We start from the raw sequence: 21,096 nt of genomic DNA on the forward strand, positions 1-21,096 counted from the left end.
TGCTGGAAATACAATACAGCAGAGAGGAAACAGTCTAGGAGGTTCCTGGAGTGTGTGGAAGATAACTTCCTGACACAGCTGGTGAGTGAGCCAGCTAGGGAAGGTGCCCAGCTGGACCTGTTGTTGCGAACAGAGAAGGACTTGCGGGTGATGTGATTGATGGAGGCCGTCTTGGGCACAGCAATCAGGAAATGATAGAGTTTTCGATTCTTGGAGAAGTAAGGAGGGGGGTGAGAACAACTGCTACCTTGGACTTCTGGGGGGCAGGCTTTGGCCTGTTTAGGGACCTGGTTGACAGAGTCCCGTGGGAGGCAGTCCTGAAGGGCAGAGTGGTCCAGGAAGACTGGACATTCCTGAAGAAAGAAATCTTAAAGGCGCAGGAGCAGGCCGTCCCCATGTGCCGAAAGACAAGCCGGTGGGGAAGAAGACTGGCCTGGCTGAACAGAGAGCTTTGGCTGGAACTCAGGAAAAAAAAGAGAGTTTATGACCTTTGGAAGAAGGAGCAGGCAACTCAGGAGGACTACAAGGATGAGGTTGTACAAGGAGATAATTAGAAGGGCCAAAGCCCAACTAGAACTTAATCTGGCTACTGCCATAAAAGACAATAAAAAATGTTTCTATAGATACATTAGCCACAAAAGGAGGGCTAAGGAGAATCCTTATTGGATGTAGGGGGAAAGAGCGACGAAGGCTGAGGAAAAGGCTGACGTACTTAATGACTTCCTTGCCTCAGTCTTTAATAGTAAGACCATTTGTTTGCTGGGTACCTAGCCCCCTGAGCAGGCCGTCCTGACAGGGATGGGGAGCAGAATAAAGCCCCCATAATCCAAAGGGAAATGGTTAGCGACCTGCTACACCGCTTAGACACACACAGGTCTGTTGGGCCAGATGGGAACTACCCAAGGGTACTGAGGGAGCTGACGGAAGTGCTCACCAAGCCACTTTCAATCATTTATCAGCAGTCCTGGCTAACCAGGGAGGTCCCAGTTGACTAGTGTCATGGTTTAAGCCCAGCCAGCAACAAAGCAACATGAGGCTGCTTGCTCACTTCTGCCCCCCAGTGGGATGGGAAGGAGAAAATATAACAAAACGCTCAGGGGTTGAGACAAGGACAGGGAGGGATCACTCACCAGTTATGGTCATGGGCAAAACAGACTCAACTTGGGGAAAAAACCAAAATCAATTTAATTTGTTACCAATCAAATCAGAGCAGGATAATGAGAAGTAAACCCAAATCTTAAAACACCTTCTCCCCACCCCTCCCTTCTTCCCAGGCTCAACTTTACTCCTGGTTTTCTCTACCTCCTCCCCCCACCAGCACAGGGGGATGGGGAATGGAGGTTGCAGTCAATTCATCACACGTTTTCTCTGCCAATCCTTCCTTCTCAGGGGAAGGACTCCTCACACTCTTCCCCTGCTCCAGCATGGGGTCCCTCCCACGGGAGACAGTTCTCCACAAACTGCTCCAACATAAGTCCTTCCCACGGGCTGCAGTTCTTCACAAACTGCTCCAACGTGGGTCCTTTCTGTGGGCTGCAGTTCTTCAGGAACAGGCTGCTGCAGCACAGGCTTTCCCATGGAGTCACAGCCATCTTGGGGGGCATCCCCCTGCTCCAGTGTGGGGTCCTCCACAGGCTGCAGGTGGGCATCTGCTCCCCTGCTCACCTCCATGGGCGTGGGGGGACAGCCTGCCATCTCACCATGGGCTGCAGGGGCATCCCCTCCTCCAGCGCAGCTCCTCTCCCTCCTTCCTCACTGACCTTGGTGTCTGCAGAGGGGTTTCTCTCGCATCCCACTCCCCTCTCTGCTGCAGTTTTTCCCTTCTTAAATATGTCATCCCAGAGGCGCTACCACTGTCGTGGATTGGGTTGGTCTTGGCCAGCAGTAGGTCCGACTTGGAGCTGGGGAAGCTTCTAGCAGCTTCTCACAGGAGCCACCTCTGTAGCCTCCCCCCCCCCCCCCGGCCCCGCTAGCAAAACTCCATCACACAAACCCAATACCCTAGAAGTTAGCAAATGTAACGCCCATCTACAAGAAGGGCCGGAAGAAGGATGTGGGCAACTACAGGCCGGTCAGTCTGACCTCGGTGCCAGGGAAGGTTGTGGAGCATATCCTCTTGAGTACCATCACACAGCACGTACAGGACAACCAGGTGATCAGGCCCAGTCAGCCTGGGATCATGAAAGGCAGGTCCTGCTTGACCAACCTGATGTCCTTCTATGACAAGGTGACCTGCTTAGTGGATGAGGGAAAGGCTGTGGATGTTGTCTGCCTAGACTTTAGTGAAGCCTTTGACGCCATGTCACACAGCATTCTACTGGAGAAACTGTCTGTTCATGGCCTGGATGGACATACTCTTTGCTGGGTAAAAAAACTGGCTGGATGGCCAGGCCCCAGAGGGTTGTGGTGAATGGAGTTAAATCCTGCTGGTGGCTGGTCACAAGTGGTGTTCCCCAGGGCTCAGTATTGGGGCCAGTTCTATTTAATGTCTTTATCAACAATCTGGACGAGGGGATCAAGGGCACCCTCAGTGAGTTTGCAGACGATGCCAAGTTGGGAGGGAGGGTTGATCTGCTCGAGGGTAGGAAGGCTCTACAGAGGGATCTGGACAGGCTGGATCAATGGGCCGAGGCCAATTTTATGAGGTTCAACACGGCCAAGTGCCGGGTCCTGCACTTGGGGCACAACAACCCCGTGCAGCACTACAGGCTTGGGGAAGAGTGGCTGGAAAGCTGCCCGGTGGAAAAGGACCTGGGGGTGTTGGTCGACAGCCGGCTGAATATGAGCCAGCAGTGTGCCCAGGTGGCCAAGAAGGCCAATGGCATCCTGGCCTGTATCAGAAATAGTGTGGCCAGCAGGAGCGGGGAGGTGATTGTCCCCCTGTATTTGGCACTGGTGAGGCTGCACCTCGAGTACTGTGTTCAGTTTTGGGCCCCTCACTACAGGAAAGACATTGAGGTGCTGGAGTATGTCCAGAGAAGGGCAACCAGGTTGGTGAGGGCCTGGAGCACATCTTATGAGAAGCAGCTGAGGGAAATGGGGTTGTTTAGCCCAGAGAAAAGGAGGCTGAGGAGAGACCTTATTGCTGTCTACAACTACCTGAAAGGAAGTTTTAGCGGGTTGGGGACAGGTGTCTTCTCCCAAGCTGATTTTTCAGCCTGTCAGAAAAATGCAAAGGAATGTGAGCCTTGCAGGTGAGGGCATTCACTGTGCAGAAAAGGGAAAGAGAACTGCTAAGGGAGGGCATCGACCTGCCAGAGCATGTTCCCCCAAAAAGCAGAAAGCACAGGGAGCCCAATGCTGCAGCTGATGCAAAAGCAGATTGGTGGATGGAGGAACCCTGGAGCCCCGCAGGTGGGTTCTGTAGCCCTTCTCCTGCACAGAGAGGAAAGCTGTTGGTGGGAGCGTGGCAGTGAGAGCAAGCATCATTTGGGGGGGGAACTTTGGTTATTAGCGCACCCATATCAGCACGTGTATCTCAGTATAGAGATGTACGTGGCGTACTTGTACGTTCTGCATCACGCAGTCTTTGTCTAACAAACACGCGTATTTTTACACAACACGTAATTTTTTTTATAACAGAAACTGGAACTTAGTCCACCTGCCTTTCACGCGGGTGCTGTAACACGGAGCCTACAGAGCGGCACCAACTCTGCCTCCTTCTTCTGCCGGTCTCCCCCCCGCTCCGCCCCCGGACCCGCAACTTGCTGGCCGGGGCAGCGGGCTGACGGAGCCGCCTTGGCAGGGTCGCCCACCCGTTCTCCGCCGTCGGTGGGGGCGGGCCGGGCCGCTCCGCTGGGGGCGGGGGGGGGGCTGCCGGCGGTGCGTGCACCGCCGTGTCCCGGGGGCGGCCTGGGGCGGCGCGGCGGGGCGGGACGGGACGGGACGGGACGGGAGGCGGCGGAGCCGGGCGCGGGGAGCGCGGCGCGGGGAGCGGCCATGGGGAAGCTGCTGGCGGTGGCTCTCGTCGGGATAGCGGCAGCCTTGGCGGCGGAGCGCCTGATGGCCTTTCGGTGAGCCGCCCCGCCACCGCGGGCCGTGCGGGGCCGCCGGACGGGGCGCGGGGCGGGGAGGGGGGCGTGGAGCCGTCCGGGGGATAACGGGGGTGTGGGCAGCCGGGGGATACCGGGGACCCCGGGGCGGGATGGGCTGCGGGGTCTCGGAGCTGCGGGCCCCGGTGCCGGCGGTGCGGGATGGGGCTGAGCCCAGCCCACCCCGCAGGTGGGGGACGGCAGCCGGTGCCCGCCGCGGGGCCGAGCCGGGCAGGGGGCGGCGGGTGCGGGCCTCGGCTCTCCGAGCGTGGAGGCACTCCAGCTCCTTTGCGGGGACGTAAGTTCAGCGAATAGCCACCCTTGTGCAGGCACGGTTGCGGCCGAAGGGGAAGGGTTGATCGTCGTCACCGTCAGCATCACCATCACTGCTATCATCATCATTATCGAGGGAACCGGGCACCCCCAGAGAAAAACTAGGCACTGGCTTGCTCAACGGTGCCCTTCTAATCCTCAGTCAGGCACAAACTAACTTCAGGAGCATTCGTCCAGCAGAAATGCCCTTTGCACTAAGGGGGATGTGAAATCCTCCCCAGGAAGATGCTGGGGCCAAGGCGGCCAAAGGGAGAGGGTGCCCTGGGACAGGGGTCTGGTACCTCTGGTTTTGCAGAGGCTACAGTTAATGGGGATATGCCAAAACCAGTATCTGCGAATTTACCTCATCTCCCCCTGCCGATTGGCCAAACAGTAAGTGGAAATCGGATTGCCAGAAACTTGCGTTATTTTCTACCGAAGCTGACCTCTGGATAACAACAGCCCTTGTGTACATAAGGTTTCCTCTGAAGGAGCACGGACTTATGTGATCAGAAGTTGGGACCTCACCGGCTGTGAGCTAAAACACCCAGCCGTGTCATGCTCCCTTATCATGCACCTCATATCATGAGGTGTGAATGTGAATGCTGGGCGTTACGGCAGCTTCTGTCCTGAAAGCTACTAAACACGTAACTGGTTGTTTCAGGCCAGAAAAGCAATGGTGAATTACTGTGTTGCAAGGCAGCTACGTCATTATAATTTTGCTCATGTCCGCAAGGACTCCAAATGCCTGACTTCAAAGCAACGACATCCAGCTAATTGATCTTTGGGTAGATAGTAATTGTAGCTAATTAAAGAAGGAGGGCTGTACTCCCTGGACCCAGGTACTTCGCATAGCTGGCGTTTGCATGTTGCAGTAAATCCACTGCAAGCATTAGTGATAACCATGGTGGTAACAGGACCTTCCTGCCCTGGAGTTGCACAAGCTGGGATGGCAGCGCTGGAAAACGCTCCCAGGCTTTAGTGGGGCGAGCTGTTTCAAAGCACTGCGAAGAGCAGGGGACCTCACGTCCCCTCCAAATCGAATGAATAAATGCAATATTGGGAATCCGGTAAAGCAGAATCTCCTGATAGAAGCAGGATCCCCCTCTGTCTCTGTAGCTCTCTGTGGGTTTTTCCTGTGTGCTGTGTTTTCAGCGAACTGCAGCATAGCAGCAGTCTTAAGACGGTTCCAGAGTTTGAAAACACACAACTTCAGATAACAAAGTACTCTAAAATCATTTAGTAACTCTTGCCAGGCCTCTCTGTTACCCATCCCCCACCCAGAAGGCAGGAATCCGGCAAATACTTTTTGCTGTTCCTTCTGAGTTTGGTATATTGTGTCTAGATAGTATGACACAAGAATCCATGAAATGCTTAAAAGAAAAGGCTTGAAGAATTATTACACATCTCTTACAAACGTAATTCTTCTTCAGTCAGGTTTGTTTATGCATCTATCATACTGTCGATAGCTACCAAATGGGCTTGAATAGGGCTTGTGCAGCAGAAAACAGGTGAAGTTCTTGTGTGCTACCAACTGAAATTACACCGGTCCCCGTACTGACATTTTAAATTGCTAATTCTTCTCTGAGGAAGGTCTGAGCTAATTTGTAAAACTTGAATGTGAATTATACTATGTTACTGTTTTCCTCAGAACAATATGCATATGATATTATTGTTCATATATATATTTATATACACAAAATGTTACCATTTCATAGCACTCTGTACTGATACAGCGCTCAGCTTGCCTACTACGTTCACAACAGCAGCGTGCTTCCAGAAGGATACTGACAGTTTGAAAAGAATTGAGAGCAAAAACAAAAATAAGAGGTGATTTTCAGTCCTGTCCGGAAAAAAAAAACCAAAACCAAACCAAAGATCCGGGACTGGTTAGTCTAGAGAATAGGAAAACTGAAAGAGGGAAGTCTTTGAATATGCAACAGGTTGCTGCTGAAGGAAAGGGAATGCCAGTGGTCTCTGCCCCACAAAGTGGGACACTGGGTAGAGGACTGAAACTGGAAAGAGGGACCAAGTGGGAAAAGGTGCTGTGCCCTGGGGTTGCATCAAGTAGCAAAATTGCTGCTTTTTTTGAAGTTGCATCCCTGTGTTTTTAGTTGCAGGTCTGCTGTGTTTTTAGTACGGCCAGTTAGTTATCTAGGTCATCTGGCTTAGTAGCTAAGGCTGGCTGAGCTAGATAAACTGACACGTTTTGGAAAAGCCTCTATATATGCTGCAGGCTTGTGACCAGCGTCCTTTTGAATTACTCTCATTCCAGCCCATGAAGTGTTTCCCTGGGAATGCTGTCGGGATATCATCATCTCTTGTTGGCTGCTGGCTGAGTTCCTGCTGTGCTTTTGGTGCTGGGTGGCTTGCAGTCTGCCCAGGAAAAGCTGATGCAACTAGGAAAGGGAAAAGCCCCAAGCAGGCAGCAGTGCAAACTTTGGGCGTGATCGCCCTGAGCCGCCCTGGGGGCCCTGTGGGTTCGGCTGTGCAGGGATGCCGTGGGGCGAGGGGCGAGCTGATACCCATCCTGTGCTGCATGTGGGCTGGGAGCCAGTGTAATTCTCTGTCAGGACTCCTGAGCTGAGGGAGAGGGCTTGGGAGAGTTTAACTTGGCTCCTTTCCCTTGCTGTCCTCTGGCCTTTTTACCCCTTTTCTTCTTTTTTTCTGGCCTTATGTTAACAACCCATGTCAATGATATGGCACTGAAGCAATTTACAATTCATAATTACATGATTTAAAAAAATGCAGGACTGACATACCATACGGTGCTCAGCTGTATCGCATATTTTTCATACCACAGACTGATACTGCTGTTTAATTTATGGTTATGCCTATAACTATAACACAAACATGGCTAGGTTTTGCTATGGGGTCTTTGCATTCAGAATTTGCTATGGTTGGAGCAAGTACAGCCTCAACGTGTGTATGATAGGCATGCAAAGGAGTAACTACGTTAGTTCAAATGCTTTCTTTTGGGGAAAAAAAAGGAAGGAAGAAATATTCTAGTACACTAGCTCAACATTTTTACGTATAAACACAAAAGATTTTCTTATGGCACTGTGGATCAGCATGGTCAAACACAGCAGTCCTGCTAGTGAGGTGCCTTTCATAAAGATTTGTAGACAACTTGGAATGGAGGAGATGGAGAAATAGGAACTCATGTGTAGTTACCTGTCTCTATCTACTTGTCCAGTAAAGCAGGAGCCAGAGATTGAATTTTGTGGGCATTCAGGAATGAAATAAGCACTGCTGAAGGATAATGCTCTGGGTGGGTGCCAGGAGAGACGAGGAGGGGACAGGGTAATTGCTGATAATGGTACTACCAAGTCCTACCTGTTGTTGGGAAACAGGTAGTCCTGCCTTGCAACAGCACTACCACTGCCTTTGAATGTGGACTAAGAAATGAAGAAAGTGCAACCGCTGGTGGCCTGCTCACCAAAAATAGCCAGTGGGTTGGGGTAGAAGGTCGCCCTCTCCTCATCTGAAATGCTGGTTCTAACTGTGGGGTGCTACTATATTTAGGTGGCTGAAACCAGCTTTTACTGAAGAAAGTGTGGCTGCGTTATTTTATCATTTGAGCTGTGGTGGGTCATAAAAGCTTGTTCCTGAAGCTCATGAACAAAGTCAAGTTCCTGAAGTTATTCGGTGCAGGAGAATCACTTAATCCCTGGCCGTGTGTAACCATCACAGTGATTTGGAGCAATTGCTGTTGTCAGTTCTGGGTTTTGCTTATTCAGTATTTTATGGCTGATTTGTTGCTGCGATATGGCAGACAATAAAACTAAGATAAAGCTACGCTAGGAATGTTACCTGTTTTAAAACTGGCTGTGTGCTGTTAACCCTGCTCTTTCCTCTTGCAGGAACAGACTCAATGCTTCACGGGAAATAGCCCCAGTAACCCTTCCGAACTGCCGGCTCATTAAAGGGATTGGTACGTGCTCAAAATAACTGAGTGCATTGCTTTTGTCCAGCCTTGTTTTGCAATTGCTTCTTAAAGCCAGCTTCCAAGCCTGATCCCGAAAACAAAGTGCTAATTTGACTTTCATTTGTTACTTGGACTTTGAGGTAGGGAGAAACTGCAGGAAGAAAATCACACGGAAAAACTATCTAGTTTCTTGTAATACTTTTTGCCTTTGCTATTTAGTGTTTCTGTTCCTTTTCTTGAAATCGAGTACCTTGTAAACAACTCTCCTTTGCTAAGCCACTTCTTAGGAAATTGTTTGGCTTTTAGATGAGGGTGTGCTGGCTCTTCAGGCAGGTACCTGCAGGTGGAGGTGTTGCAAGGGTGGAAGCCTTGGGAGAAGACCACCACAGGCATGTGGTGAAGGAGCGGCTGGGGGCAGCCCACCTGTGAAATGCCAGCCAGGACGGCCTGCCTTACCACCTCGTTTTGTGGAGATTTAGGAGTGGGCTGGTACCGCGCCGTGCGAACGGCAGGCAGGAGCTCGGTTCAGTTGTGCAATTCAGCTGTGCAGTTTCAAAGAGCCAGGGGTCATATTTGTCATCTTAGTCTGGTTTGCAAAGAGGTTGAACAGAGCGGCTGAAATGTTGACTTTGTACTTGGGGTCATGTGTTTAGCACACAGCAATGTTTCTGTCTTGTTTTTTCTCTCCCTTAAGGACAACCAGAGTATAAAATGAATAGCTTTAAAATTGATCACTTTTTTGTGTCTCCCTTTCCCCCAAATTATAATTTTTAAACTTAATAAAGGCTTAATGGCTGGGGTTTTTTTCCTCCTTAGTATTTTCAGAAATGTCTTGAATTCTCTTGGAATTTGCCTGGATTTGCATGTGTAAAAAGTCATTGGATGAGCTTTAAGAGCCTTGCCTTTGAGCTTGCTGAGTCACTGTGTTGATTTCATAAATCCTGCTTTGTCCTTGTGTCAGGAATCAAACATCTTTGTAAAGTCAAATTACTGTCATGAATGAGTGTGTGCAGAGTTCCTTTGCCTGGGGTTACATGCAGAAGAAATTGCATTTGAAAAAACTTTCCAGGTCTTCTAGATTGCGCTGTAATTTACTCTGAATAACGCTTGCTTGATGGCGATTCATATAAAAATCATTTCTGAGTAATGCTTTTAAGCATATCACTATTGCAATCTTTACAGGACTTCTTGCAACATGATTGCTCTGTTGAGGAAAGAAGGAAAGCAGGAAATCCTAAACACAGTTGTGTTTAATTTCCAAACAATATCACAGTTTTGGTGCCTGACATTTACATGGAGATTAGGTGAATTCTGAGAACCTGGCTCTGCTCGGAGGTGGCAGCAGATCAATTTACAGAGCTTTGTTTCTGCTTGTCGCTGGGCTCCCGTAACACTGTCCCTTCACATGGAGCTCTGCACCTTGCCTTGGCTTCGCTCTGCTGTTTGCTGCTCTTTAGAAAAATTAAATGGCCAAAACCTAACTCAGCAGGTCCGCTATGGCAGGAGTAGAAATAACAAAGGACTGATGCAAATTTAAAAGTTGGTATGTTCCTGCAAACATCTTCCAAAATTCTTTTAATATGACTGGGGGGGGCAGTTTTATTACTCAGGGAGCTCTAACTTCTAGATGCTGCCTACGTAGCACTATTCAAACCAGGGCTTTTGCTGTACTCAGATCTGTAAGGGTGCTCCTGTGGGTGACTTTGTGTAAGGATATCTTTCTACATTGACACCTTGGTCCCCCTAGGCCTTCTTCCTTTAAAATGCTGTGAGAAAGTTGAATAAACAGTCTGTCTTTATTTTAATATTTAAAATAGTCCTTCTGGCCTCTTAAATGGGACACAGGTAATGAGCTGGATCAGCTCAGAACAAAATTATCTTAAACTATCCATTCTGTCCATTGGAAGAACAGGCATCTGGTACAGTTTATTGTAATTATGTTAAAAGCAATGCATCCATAGTAAAGGAAGCAAACCCAGAGTAAATGGAACAATTCTCTAGTGGACCCTTTTCTTTCTGCACAATTACATCCTTTGTCTCCCTCTCTTTTTTTTAAGACCTTGATCTATTCTGTTTTTCAAATATTGTGCAATGTAAGCACAAACATTGAACAAACCAATAAAAAACTGCAGCTTGTCTTAAACCTCATGCACAGATATGTAGAAAAGGCTATAGTTGTAGAAGAAACAGTATCTTCTGAATTACATGAGTGTCTACTCGTGTTACTGGTTTATAATAAACTAACCATATGTCCTGAACTAATTTCTAAAGTTCAAGAAGGTACTATAGAAATTGCTAGAAATACTTGAATCTTGGACATGAAATCCAGGTGGGTTTTTTGTTAGATGCACCTGCAGAATACATCATACTAAGATAAAATAAATTAAAAAAGAATAACATTTCTAGGGTAAGCAGTAATTTTTCTCGGTATCTTTAATTTTTTTTTAAATGCTACCTATTCAGATAATCCCACGGACAAGCTGGGCTCGGTGATACAATTAAGCAATATAGTGGAGGTAACTGATACCTAATAAATCAGCTCCTAACTCTCCTGTCCCATAGGGTGCCTGCAACAACAGCCCAGAGCCTTCCCGAAATGGGGCCTGCAGGAGAGCCCGGGAGCTTCCCTGCAGCTGGCTGTGTGTCTCCATCCCCTCCTTGCTGCCTCGGCAGTGCCGGCTCAGCCAGATCATGCTGTATCAGCATTTCGCTCCTCTTCTGACTGCGCTCGCTCTCTTCCACACTCACCAGGACCTGGCTGAGAAGTGGCCAAAATGTGCTTTGCTGGGCAGTTTCTTTTGAAGTATTTGGGTGCAGGACTTTTGTTATGCTCCTTCCACCAGAAACTTGTACTTTTTAATTATCGGCTCCCAATTAGCCTGCTCATCTTTCTGCTTGGCAGCCTCACTCATTCAGTGGGATAAATGATTATATCTCTGTTTATTCACTCACCAGCATGCTCTGCCAGTAAAAGCTGTCTGTCCAGCTCACATCACCATGGTAATTGAGCCTCTCAGCATTTATTTATGTTGCTTTCTTTGCAGCAATCCCGGGAAGTGGGGAATCGCTGCTAACCCAATCTTATAAATGAACCCAGACTTGGAAAGACCAAAAGCTGGGGCAAAAAAAAGGAGCTTGTTGCTTAAACCAGGGCGTGAGCTGAGCTGAGCTGAAAAAAACCCAAATTCAAAATTTTAGTTAATGCTAAATTTAATAAATTTTAGTAAGGCTGTAAATGTCTCTGGGAACATCAGTGCAGATGTCTGCCTCCTGCCTGAGTCCAGTTGAAATTCAGAACCAAAACCCAGGAGGTGGGATAACGGGGCTGGGTCCCTCCAAAATGTATCTCCAGACCTTTTGCTTTTCAGAAGGCAGGGGTGGAGCAGGGGCTTGCTGGGGCTGAGGAGGGGCTGGCCCTGTCCCTCTGGGAGAAGTCATGCCACTCGCAGATCTGGTTCTTCCCCACAAGGGCTGTTTGGCGGCCCCAGGATAAATTACAGTCCAGCCAAATTAGTGGTGGGATAAACAGGAGTTACATAAAAGCAAACAATAAACCCAGCTGGAATTTGCAGGTCCTTCCTCAGGAGGAGGTGCGGAGGTGCCAGGGACGGTGTGACCCATGTAGGGTCACATGGGTAGTCAATGGCCAAGCAGGAAAGGATACGGAGAGATGGGACAAGCTGGGTGGAAAAACCTTTGTGTTGGTGGCTATGTTAAAGAAAACCTGCAGAAGAATTTTCTCCTTCAAGCAAATGCGCCCTGGTAGTTTAATCCAGCCACTGTCTGGAAAGTGGTTTGTGGGGAATGCTGTTTGTGCTGGTGATGTGGAGAAGAGAGGGGAGGCTTCTCAGGGGAGTGGTGAAAATTTGGGATGGCAAACGTGCTTCAGCATCGTACTAAAAGCTCTATGGAGAGTGCTTGATCAAAGCCTAAAATTGCTGTAGTGTTCTTACTAAAGGGCTTTTATTTAATTTTATTTTATTTTCCTAGCAGGGAAAAATAGTACAGGAACTGGCAATATTGGAAATGATTACCTGCAGTTAAAAGTGTGGTCTAACTATTAAAGCCCTTAGCTGTTAAAGATATAGTAGGTTCTCTGTGACTTGAGAGCTTTAACTAAATATTTGGCAATCCATCTTAGCGAAGTGTCTCAGCTCGACTCGGAGAATTGGTGTGCGCCATTCCCAGAGCTGCCTTATCCAGGCGTGGGCTGCGTGATGGGTACGGCCCTGCCCTGAAAACCTCGTCGTCTGCGCTAATTGCTTGCTGCAGAACATTTAGCGTCAAAAGCGGGTGATTCATTCCGCGCCGCCCCGGGGCACACGGAGCTGGGCGGGAGACTGCCCGGCCACCGCAGGGCACCCCTAAGCCCCCAGAAAGAGGTGAACCCCAGTACTGTTTCCTAACCTGGTGTGCTGCTGCCTTCTGCTACCACTTTTAATGCAATGAGAACTTTTCTGCTAACTTCGTTGCTTGCACAGCCGTATCAGAAAGGGACATTCATGAGAGCTGGAATTGTACTAAAAAGGAGGTTTTTCAATAGGAAATACTTAATGTCGTCTGAGAAACCCTGTTTATCTCTGTCTTGCAGAAACTGGTTCAGAAGATATTGACATACTTCCCAATGGACTGGCTTTCATCAGCTCCGTAAGTGCCCACGCCTCCTCCCTGTGCAGGGGCTTGCCTGCTTCCTTATCTACAGAAGCTCTAGGTGAAAACCACAGGCTGGGCTCTTTTTTTCTACAAGGCTGGCTGGCTCTGTAGGAATGGCTCAGACTTGTGTTGGCTTAGCCAGTGTTTCCTTCTGCTTGAGCAAGTGCACTTCTTGACACTGAAGTGGTGGTGGTGGGTCTGACACACGTATCCTATTGCGCTGGCTTATCTGCCCATGTAACCTTGAATTTCTTTCATGCTGCTTCCTTGAAATATCAAACCTCTCCCTTGTTAAGAAGGTGTGTTAATTCCCTGCCTTTAAAAAAAAATCAGATTTTGTGTGTTTTGTTGTTCCCAATTTTTTTATAGCCTTTTGGACATAGGTTTTCAAGCTTTTTTTCACAGTCAGGATGGCTAGCAATTATTTTCTAAAGCAAAAGCTGATGTTTCCATCTACGTGCTCCAGGGACACCCAGGGAATGATAACGTTGCAAAATTCATGCCAGAAATGGTGAGCTGTCGCACAGCTGCTGTTCCCCGTGGCTTTACAGCGTTGGATGCAGTCGGTGGTGCCGTACTTCCAGTTTGGCCCCCCAGCCCGGCTGTTCGCAGAGTGGTTTGACATACGGAGAGCACCCACCCGGGTGGTGGCTGCAGCGGGTGGCAGTGGTGCCTTGGGCACGGCTCCCTGTGCCCTCCATGCAGCTTGCTCCCTCTGCACTGCCATCAAGGACTTGCCAGGGAGAGCAGAGCCGACTGGTCCCACTACCTCCATCATGGCACGGCGGGCTGAAGCAGAGGGACATCCTGGTGTGCGCTTGCAAGTCCAAACAAGGCTCCAGCGTTTTCAGCCTCGTGATGCTTCCCTTTACCTTTTATCCAGGAATGATTTTCTTATGTTTTGATTTTACAGGGCTTGAAATATCCAGGAATAAAGAGCTTTGCACCAGACAAGCCAGGTGAAATATTTTTGATGGATTTGAATGAAGACAATCCCAGAGCAGTGGAACTGAGAATCAGCCGAGGGTTTGATATGGCATCGTTTAACCCTCATGGAATCAGCACCTATGTAGACAGAGGTAAAGAGATCTTTAACTTGAGGTGGTGGCAAATCTCAGCCTAAAGAGCACAAACAGAAATCCCTTTTCATCCTTGCATTGCACCCCCAATAGCCTGCACTTGCTGGGAGAGAAAAAAGGTTTTTGGGCTTTTTATCTTTGTTGGGCTCTTTTCTAAATGTCAGCTGCTAAAGCAAACACCTTTGCACATCATCTCAGGCTGTCTGAGACAGAAAGATGTCCTATATATTGAAAGGAAAGAAGACATGGGAAAAGTTTGAGGAGTTGAAAACCACACAAAGTTTATTTTACCAATTTTCATCTGTCTCACCCTGGGGTCAAAGTTTTTGAGGAGTCACATGCTTCACTGACTGGTAGTGACCAGAATGGAGACTTCTGTGCCTAAACAGTAAATTATCAAATTTCTGAAAATTACTAAAATCTCTGAAACTCTGTGGCCAAGCTATGTTCTCCTACAGCAGGGTCTGACTACTAATAAAATACCCTTTGTACTCTCCTTCCTCTCTTTTTCACTGTCCGTTCACTGGGGATTTTAGCAGGGCAATTAGAAGACTGCGAATACTAAGAGAAAGAGAACCATTGCTGCAGCTTGACCTGCGTCCCCATACAGTCACCCTTTAATGTTGGAGGAATCAGTGGTGGCTAGTTTAGGGTCTCACCAGAAGGGCTGGCCAGAAGGACTGCAGCCTTACACAGAGTACAGGAGAAGGATGCTCCTTCAGCTCTCTCAGGGGATGTAGTAAATAAACCAAAGAGCTCAAACTGGCTGGGCTACAAGCCCTCTTTCCCAGCTGACTGTGGCTATTTCATGGAACCAGTCACTATAGTGCATCACATTGCAAACCCCAGTGGCTTGGGCAGAAGGATGAAGCCATGATTTCTTTCTTCCTTGGTAGAAATAGCAAAAATGTAGTTTACACAGCAGTTCCCTGTAGAGTGAGCCCGGGAGAAGAGTAGCTGGAGGTCTGGATCCAGTTGCAGTGGCATCCTGCATTACTTCCATACTTGTCCTTCTGCCTCTGAAGAGCTGTGAGACAAATGCACCAAACCTGACATGCGCTCTGTACTAGAGGCTGCTTCAGAGCTGTGGGTGCTTAGCCACACAGACTGTTGCAGAGAATTCAGCTGTTTCCATTTCTTTTTTTAAGATGACACCGTGTACCTCTTTGTTGTGAACCATCCCCATCAGAAGACCACAGTAGAATTGTTTAAATTTGTAGAAGACGACAGTTCTCTTGTACACCTGAAAACCTTTCGTCACGACCTTCTGACAAGGTATTGAAGCCAAATACCACCTTCCCCCAGAAGAAGAGGCTGCTTTGGTAAAATCCAAAGTAGGATGATTTTGGTTTTAGGGTATTATTAATAAGAGATATTTTCTCTTTAACCAGCTTTCCTGTTTCTGCTATTTACTACTTATCTGTGTAATCAAAAACTGTGTTTCTCCAATCTCTTCTGTAAATGAGATTTTTAATAGTTGTATCACTAAATCAGTCTTAAGCGCCACTGTGATTGATGCTAGTGAATTAGCTTGGCATCCATTTCTCCTTCTCTCATGTAACCCACTCTCAGGTCATTGCACATATGAATCTTCAGATATTCTATTATTCTGAATTTGCTACACTGCGAAAATAAACATACTTTTAGCTTTTTCTTTTTTTTTTTGTTTCTTACATACACAGTTTTCTTGGTCTGTCCTACTGCAAAATGATTGTAAGATAAACAGAGCCTGACAGATAAAGTTGTCACAACTCCTGCCTGGTTTCCAGTTGAATGTAAACAAAAGAGAGAAAAATTTCCGTGGACTTATGGACAGGTAGCCAGATCTCTAGCTGATGCCCTATGGTCCTGTTCAGGTCTCAGCACTGCCCACTCCTGGCTCATGTGAAAGAAAATAGAAGTAAAAAGGATGTAAAAAGAACTTTGTGTCTATCTGAAGTACCATCTGTAATTGCAGACCCTTTATGTCTATGGGATGACCACGTCCTGGCTGGATTCTGGGCAGTCCTACAATGCTCCTTCATACCTCTCATTTCATTCTTTTATTTATTTTTCTCCCTTTCTCTTTTTACTTTTTTTAGTGTGAATGATATAGTAGCTATGGGGCCAGACAGCTTCTATGCTACCAATGACCACTACTTCTCCGACTTCATCTTGATGTTCTTGGAGATGTTCTTGGGTTTAACTTGGTCCAATGTTGTTTACTACAGTCCAAAAGAAGTTAAAGAAGTAGCAGCTGGGTTTTATTCAGCCAATGGAATTAACATTTCACCTGACAGAAAGTAAGTTTCTCCTTGCCTTAGATTTTGTTCCATCACACAAAACAATCCTGAAATCCTAATTTTTACACGCGGTACCTCTATGGTCAAGTGTCTGAATGGGCTCATTTAAGGCAAGGTGCTACCTGTACAATGTAAGCGATGTGGAGGGTTTGTAGAACAGAAGTCATGTGTCTCGGTCTTTAATTAGAGGCAATGTTTGCTGCTTTGCGTGGTAGTTTATATGCAATAAGATCAAAGGTTGCTGCATTTTAACCAGCTGATACAGAAGCTTGTGTATATTGCTTGCAAGGATTTACGGGGCAGGATTTCTGCAAGCAGGGAACGCTCTACAGTCTTAAAGGCTGTATGACTGAATTAACCAGTCCTGTGGTGTAGACTGGTGATCTTAAATGAAAAAAAAAACATATTTGTGGATCTCATGGTCCAAGGCCTGCTTCAGTGTCGCAATGGAAGAACTGGCACGGTGTGAAGCTACGTTAGCGTCTCAGCAGGTTGGCTTCAATTCAGTGCCCTGTGGCCTGCTTGCAATGTCTATTGCTGTGTGAGAACTGCGAGCTGGCATTCCTCACGGGAAGAGCTGGGCTTGCAGAGGGGGAACTGGCTGGTTTTGGTGTCTGCTTACTCATACACATTGCTAAGAGCTGCTTTCTTTTGAAGGTACATCTATGTTGCAGATGTATTTGATCATAACGTCCATGTTATGGAAAAACATGCTAATTGGAATTTAACTCATGTGAAGGTAAGGTGCTGCTGTTCCATAAAAGAGGCATGTGTGAATTTTGGACGGATTAGTCCCCATGAATGCTTGAGACTTCAACCTGATCATGTGTGAAGTTCTGGTCTGGCTGGCTCCTGCTGTGGGTTTGCAGAGGTGCCGTGTGCCCCATTACAGAGCTTCAGGTCTTCCACCCTCACACCAGCAACCAGAGAGGGATCCTTGGGCGTGCTGTAGAGCCGCGGGGAAAGTCTGCCGCAGTCGGTGTGGGTCAGACCACAAAGCACTGAAGTAATCAATGCAAGTGTGGGTGTGAATGAGCTGATGGGAGAAGCTCGGAGCAGCAAGCAGGTTTCTCACAGCACAGAGGAGGGGATGAAGCATAATGGGGGAAAAGAAAAACAGCAGCGGGGGAGAAAATATTTCTTATAAAATCAGTCTAAGTTACGTCAGATGAGAGTCTTGGACAAGTCTGTTGGTTATGTTATAGTTTGCTTCCAGGTCTTCCAATAGCTTTAACTTCTCTCTTTTTCTTGTTTTTCCTCTGCGTTGGATAGACTCTGCAGCTGGACACTCTGGTCGATAACTTGTCTATTGACCCTCACACTGGAGACATCTGGATAGGATGTCATCCCAATGGGATGAAGCTGTTCTACAACGATCCTGAAAATCTGCCTGCCTCTGAGGTGCCTTTTGGGAGATGTCACTGGTCTCTTGGCTATGTCTGTGCCAGAAAGTTGCTCTGTTCAAATCGCCCTGGTGTAACTTAACCCTGCATTACATAGAGAAGTGCCTGGCCAGCCTTTGTGAAAGCAAAGACCAAGCTGGCTTCCAGCTTATAGCTTCTGTTCTCAAGTGGAAAGCCTGAACAGCGTATACTCACTAACAAACACCTATTCAGATCCTTAGGAGACAACTGAATAATTTCCACCCAGTAGCTCAGTGATTCTGGACTCCTCAGGCTGCTTTCGGTGCAGCTGTGGCCACACAATCAGATTTTGATGAACTGCGTTAATTACTGAACCAGCGCCTCTTTGCCAAACAAAAAATAATTGAGTGCAAAGCATGACCAGAAACATTCGCACTGGAATGATTTATCTGTGCAAGTGTGGTTCATCAGTAGGTGACACTGTAATTCTGCTTTCCTTCTGAAATCAATGGGGTGCTGGCATCAGCATGCTAGCGGCCGCGAGTGCAGGTGGCTGGTTGGTGTTTGATTTCAGCCTTGTCTGAAGCTCCCCATAAGACACTTTTCAAAATTACCATGTTCAATAGCAGTAGATTTATAATACTAGGCAGTTGTTTACTCTGTCTGGAAAAAGCCTGAAAATAAGATATTAAGTAACTCTTAGGCTGGAAAAAACCTGCACATTCCTAGCGCTGAAGATGACTGCCTTACTTACTGGGGTGGAGTCTCTGTTGCACAACCACTTAAAAAATAATCAGTCTTCATGGACCATGCTTCACTGAAGCAGAATTTGTGGCCCTGTCACAGGAATCACTTGGTTGCACTTATCAGCAGCTGATCAACCTATCTAATTTGTTTAAGTTAACATACTGATGTTTCCTCCATCCGTGGAGGATTTTCACCTGCGGCCGTTTCAGATGTATCCCCCTCCTCCGGCAGGTCCTGCGCATCCAGAACATCCTCTCGGAGGAGCCTGCGGTGACACGCGTCTACGCCGACAACGGCTCTGTGCTGCAGGGAAGCTCGGTGGCATCCGTCTACGAGGGAAAACTGCTCATCGGCACAGTCTTCCACAGAGCTCTCTACTGTGAGCTATAGCTCGTCGCGGGTAAGATCTGCTGCAGTGGAAAGGATTTAATTCCTTGGGAACTCACTTAGTTTCTGCTAGATTTGATAATAACAAGACTGTTCCAATAAAGGTTAACTAGAGTCATGGAAATGTATTTTCGCCTTCCTCTCCAAAATGAGAGTTTTATGCAATAGTAAAGGAAATGGAATTGAAGGTGAGAAATTAGTTTATTTGTGTAACGGGGAGGACCCCATGTCAGTAACAAAGGGTAACCTTGAAGTTCAAATTCAGATTACAAATGACTAAACTGTCAGACATTGAAATATCCGTTGCAACTGGATTTCTGTTGTTTGTTTGGTTGGTTTTTTTCCCCAGAGAAAACTGATTTTGTAAATGAGAATTGCTAACTACCAGTGTGGTGTGCTTTCTTTTCACTGACACCTGGGCTTTACCAGGGACTGTGCTAAGCGTTCTTCTTCTGAACCTTCCTGCTGGCTTTCCCTAATACTTCTGAAATAACTGGAAGGAGAGTAAATGTTATTTCAGTCTCATTTCTTCCCTCTTCCCCCTTTTCTTAATGTTACTTCAGTTTCATAAATTTCTCCTAATCCTACTGAGAAAAGAGGAGGGCATCACTTTGGAGTGGTTTCTTACTGACTCTTCCGAAGGGAGTTTAAAAAAGCCTTTTTTTTTTCTTAAAGACTGGGAAACAACTCCCGAGCACCTTCGATGAAAAGTGCATTAGCAATTACTGTTGGCTGTCACAGCAAAGGGAGCATTTCTGGGTGCTTTGCCACAGTGACTACCCCCGGGCATTGGTCACGCATGTTCTGTGTTTAACTTCCAGTCTGTACGGAGCCGATTCCCCTGGTGCTTCTGTGCAGCAGGCACCCACTTCCAGCGGCAGTAACTGATAACGTTGTGCCCTGCGAAAAGACCTGTCCAGGTTTCCATCAGCTGGTGTTTTTAGAATGGTGTTAGCGATCACTTGCAATCAACTGAATTGAGTGTCCTTTGAAGCTGGAAATTAGTTTTGTGCTTCCCAGTGTGCACAGCAAGGCGCCAGTCTGGCAGAAGTCCCTGTTTGAGCCACCGCTTGGTTTCCTGCCCGTGGAATGAGCTCTTCTTTCATTAGTGTAGACGTCCTTACCCGCAGAGCAGCTCCTGCTGCTCTTTTTGTCTTCCAATCACCTCTGATCACCGCTCCGGTTTTGTGAGAGATGCTGACACCCAGCTAAAGTCTCGGTGTTATCGGTGGCGGCTCCCCTGCCAGGGTTGCCGCTGTGCTGCCTGCGCTGGCATTTCTCAGCAGCTTGGCTGCCCCTCCAAGGGGTGTCACCGGGCAGACCTGCCCGGCACCCACCATCCCCTCTGTGTCCTTCAGCTGATGCGGTAGCGTTTCCTCGCTGCTGCTCTTCCACAGTTGTGTGGAGAAAAAAGGCAGGCTGCTTGTGAAGCGCGAGCTCGGCAGGAGAAAGAGCCAGTCCCTGGGTGCTAATTGCTATTCTGGCTTTGCTGTTCCCTCCGGCAATCTGCTTCACCACCAGCCACGGCCCCCTCTTATCTGGAGAGTACGTGGGAAGTCCAGTACTTTGAAAACACAGGAGCGCTTCTGCCTACGAGAGAGAGCAAATAACCTGCTCTGTAGCAGCCTGAACACTGAGACAGGAACCAGAGTATGTGCAAACCTTTGTCTGTCTTTGGGTTTTGCTGTTCTGGCTGAGATGAGGCGTTACTGCGGGCTCAGGTTTGGGTGAGCAGTGGCCCTGAACAGCAAATGTGTGTGCTGACACCTCTTGGCTCCTGCGCCTTTCCTTTCTAAACCAAACAAGCCTAATGGCTTTCATCCACTGGTATAAAGGAGTTACTGCTCCTTCCCGAGGGAAAGGGACAGCTCCAAGCAGAGCAAGGAGTCGGTGCCAGGGCTGGTGGCTGCGTTGCTGTACGGAGGGACCGTGCCATCCCCCTCCTCTGCACAGCTGCAGTGGACCAGGGGTCTTACCACACCACCTCCCGTCCCCGGAGAGTGTCTGCTCCACCCCGAGCCCCTGCGCTGCCACCAGCTCGCTGGCACAGACACCGCAGTGTAAGGCACGTCCCTGGCCGCAAGAAGTTGCGCAAGATTTAAGAACTGAGCCAGTGGCACGTTGGCTCGGTTGCTGCTCCCTTCCCGATGCCAGCAGCTTCCCATTGCTGCCATGCCAGGCGACTCTTTCAGCCCCGCGTAGCAATAGCGGTTGCTGGTATTTGTAATGTTTTGTATACAAATAGCACGTGCTGCAGGGGGCTTGCGATGCCTAGAGGGGGAGACTTGAGCTTCAGGGTTAACCATGTGGCTA

General features: G+C 48.0%; 1 protein-coding gene across 1 annotated transcript; it reads left to right on the top strand.

Moving 5' to 3' along the window:
• Positions 1-3,882: 3,882 nt before the first annotated feature.
• Positions 3,883-19,164, top strand: LOC128148299 (serum paraoxonase/arylesterase 2). Its single transcript, XM_052801990.1, has 9 exons — positions 3,883-4,013; positions 8,207-8,277; positions 12,863-12,918; positions 13,838-14,003; positions 15,152-15,278; positions 16,085-16,285; positions 16,943-17,024; positions 17,558-17,686; positions 18,628-19,164. Exons 1-9 carry the CDS (start codon positions 3,940-3,942, stop codon positions 18,784-18,786), a joined length of 1,065 nt encoding a protein of 354 aa, XP_052657950.1. The 5' UTR covers positions 3,883-3,939; the 3' UTR covers positions 18,787-19,164.
• Positions 19,165-21,096: the final 1,932 nt, after the last annotated feature.

This window comes from Harpia harpyja, chromosome 1 (genome assembly GCF_026419915.1).
Source record: "Harpia harpyja isolate bHarHar1 chromosome 1, bHarHar1 primary haplotype, whole genome shotgun sequence".
NCBI classification, from domain to species: domain Eukaryota; kingdom Metazoa; phylum Chordata; class Aves; order Accipitriformes; family Accipitridae; genus Harpia; species Harpia harpyja.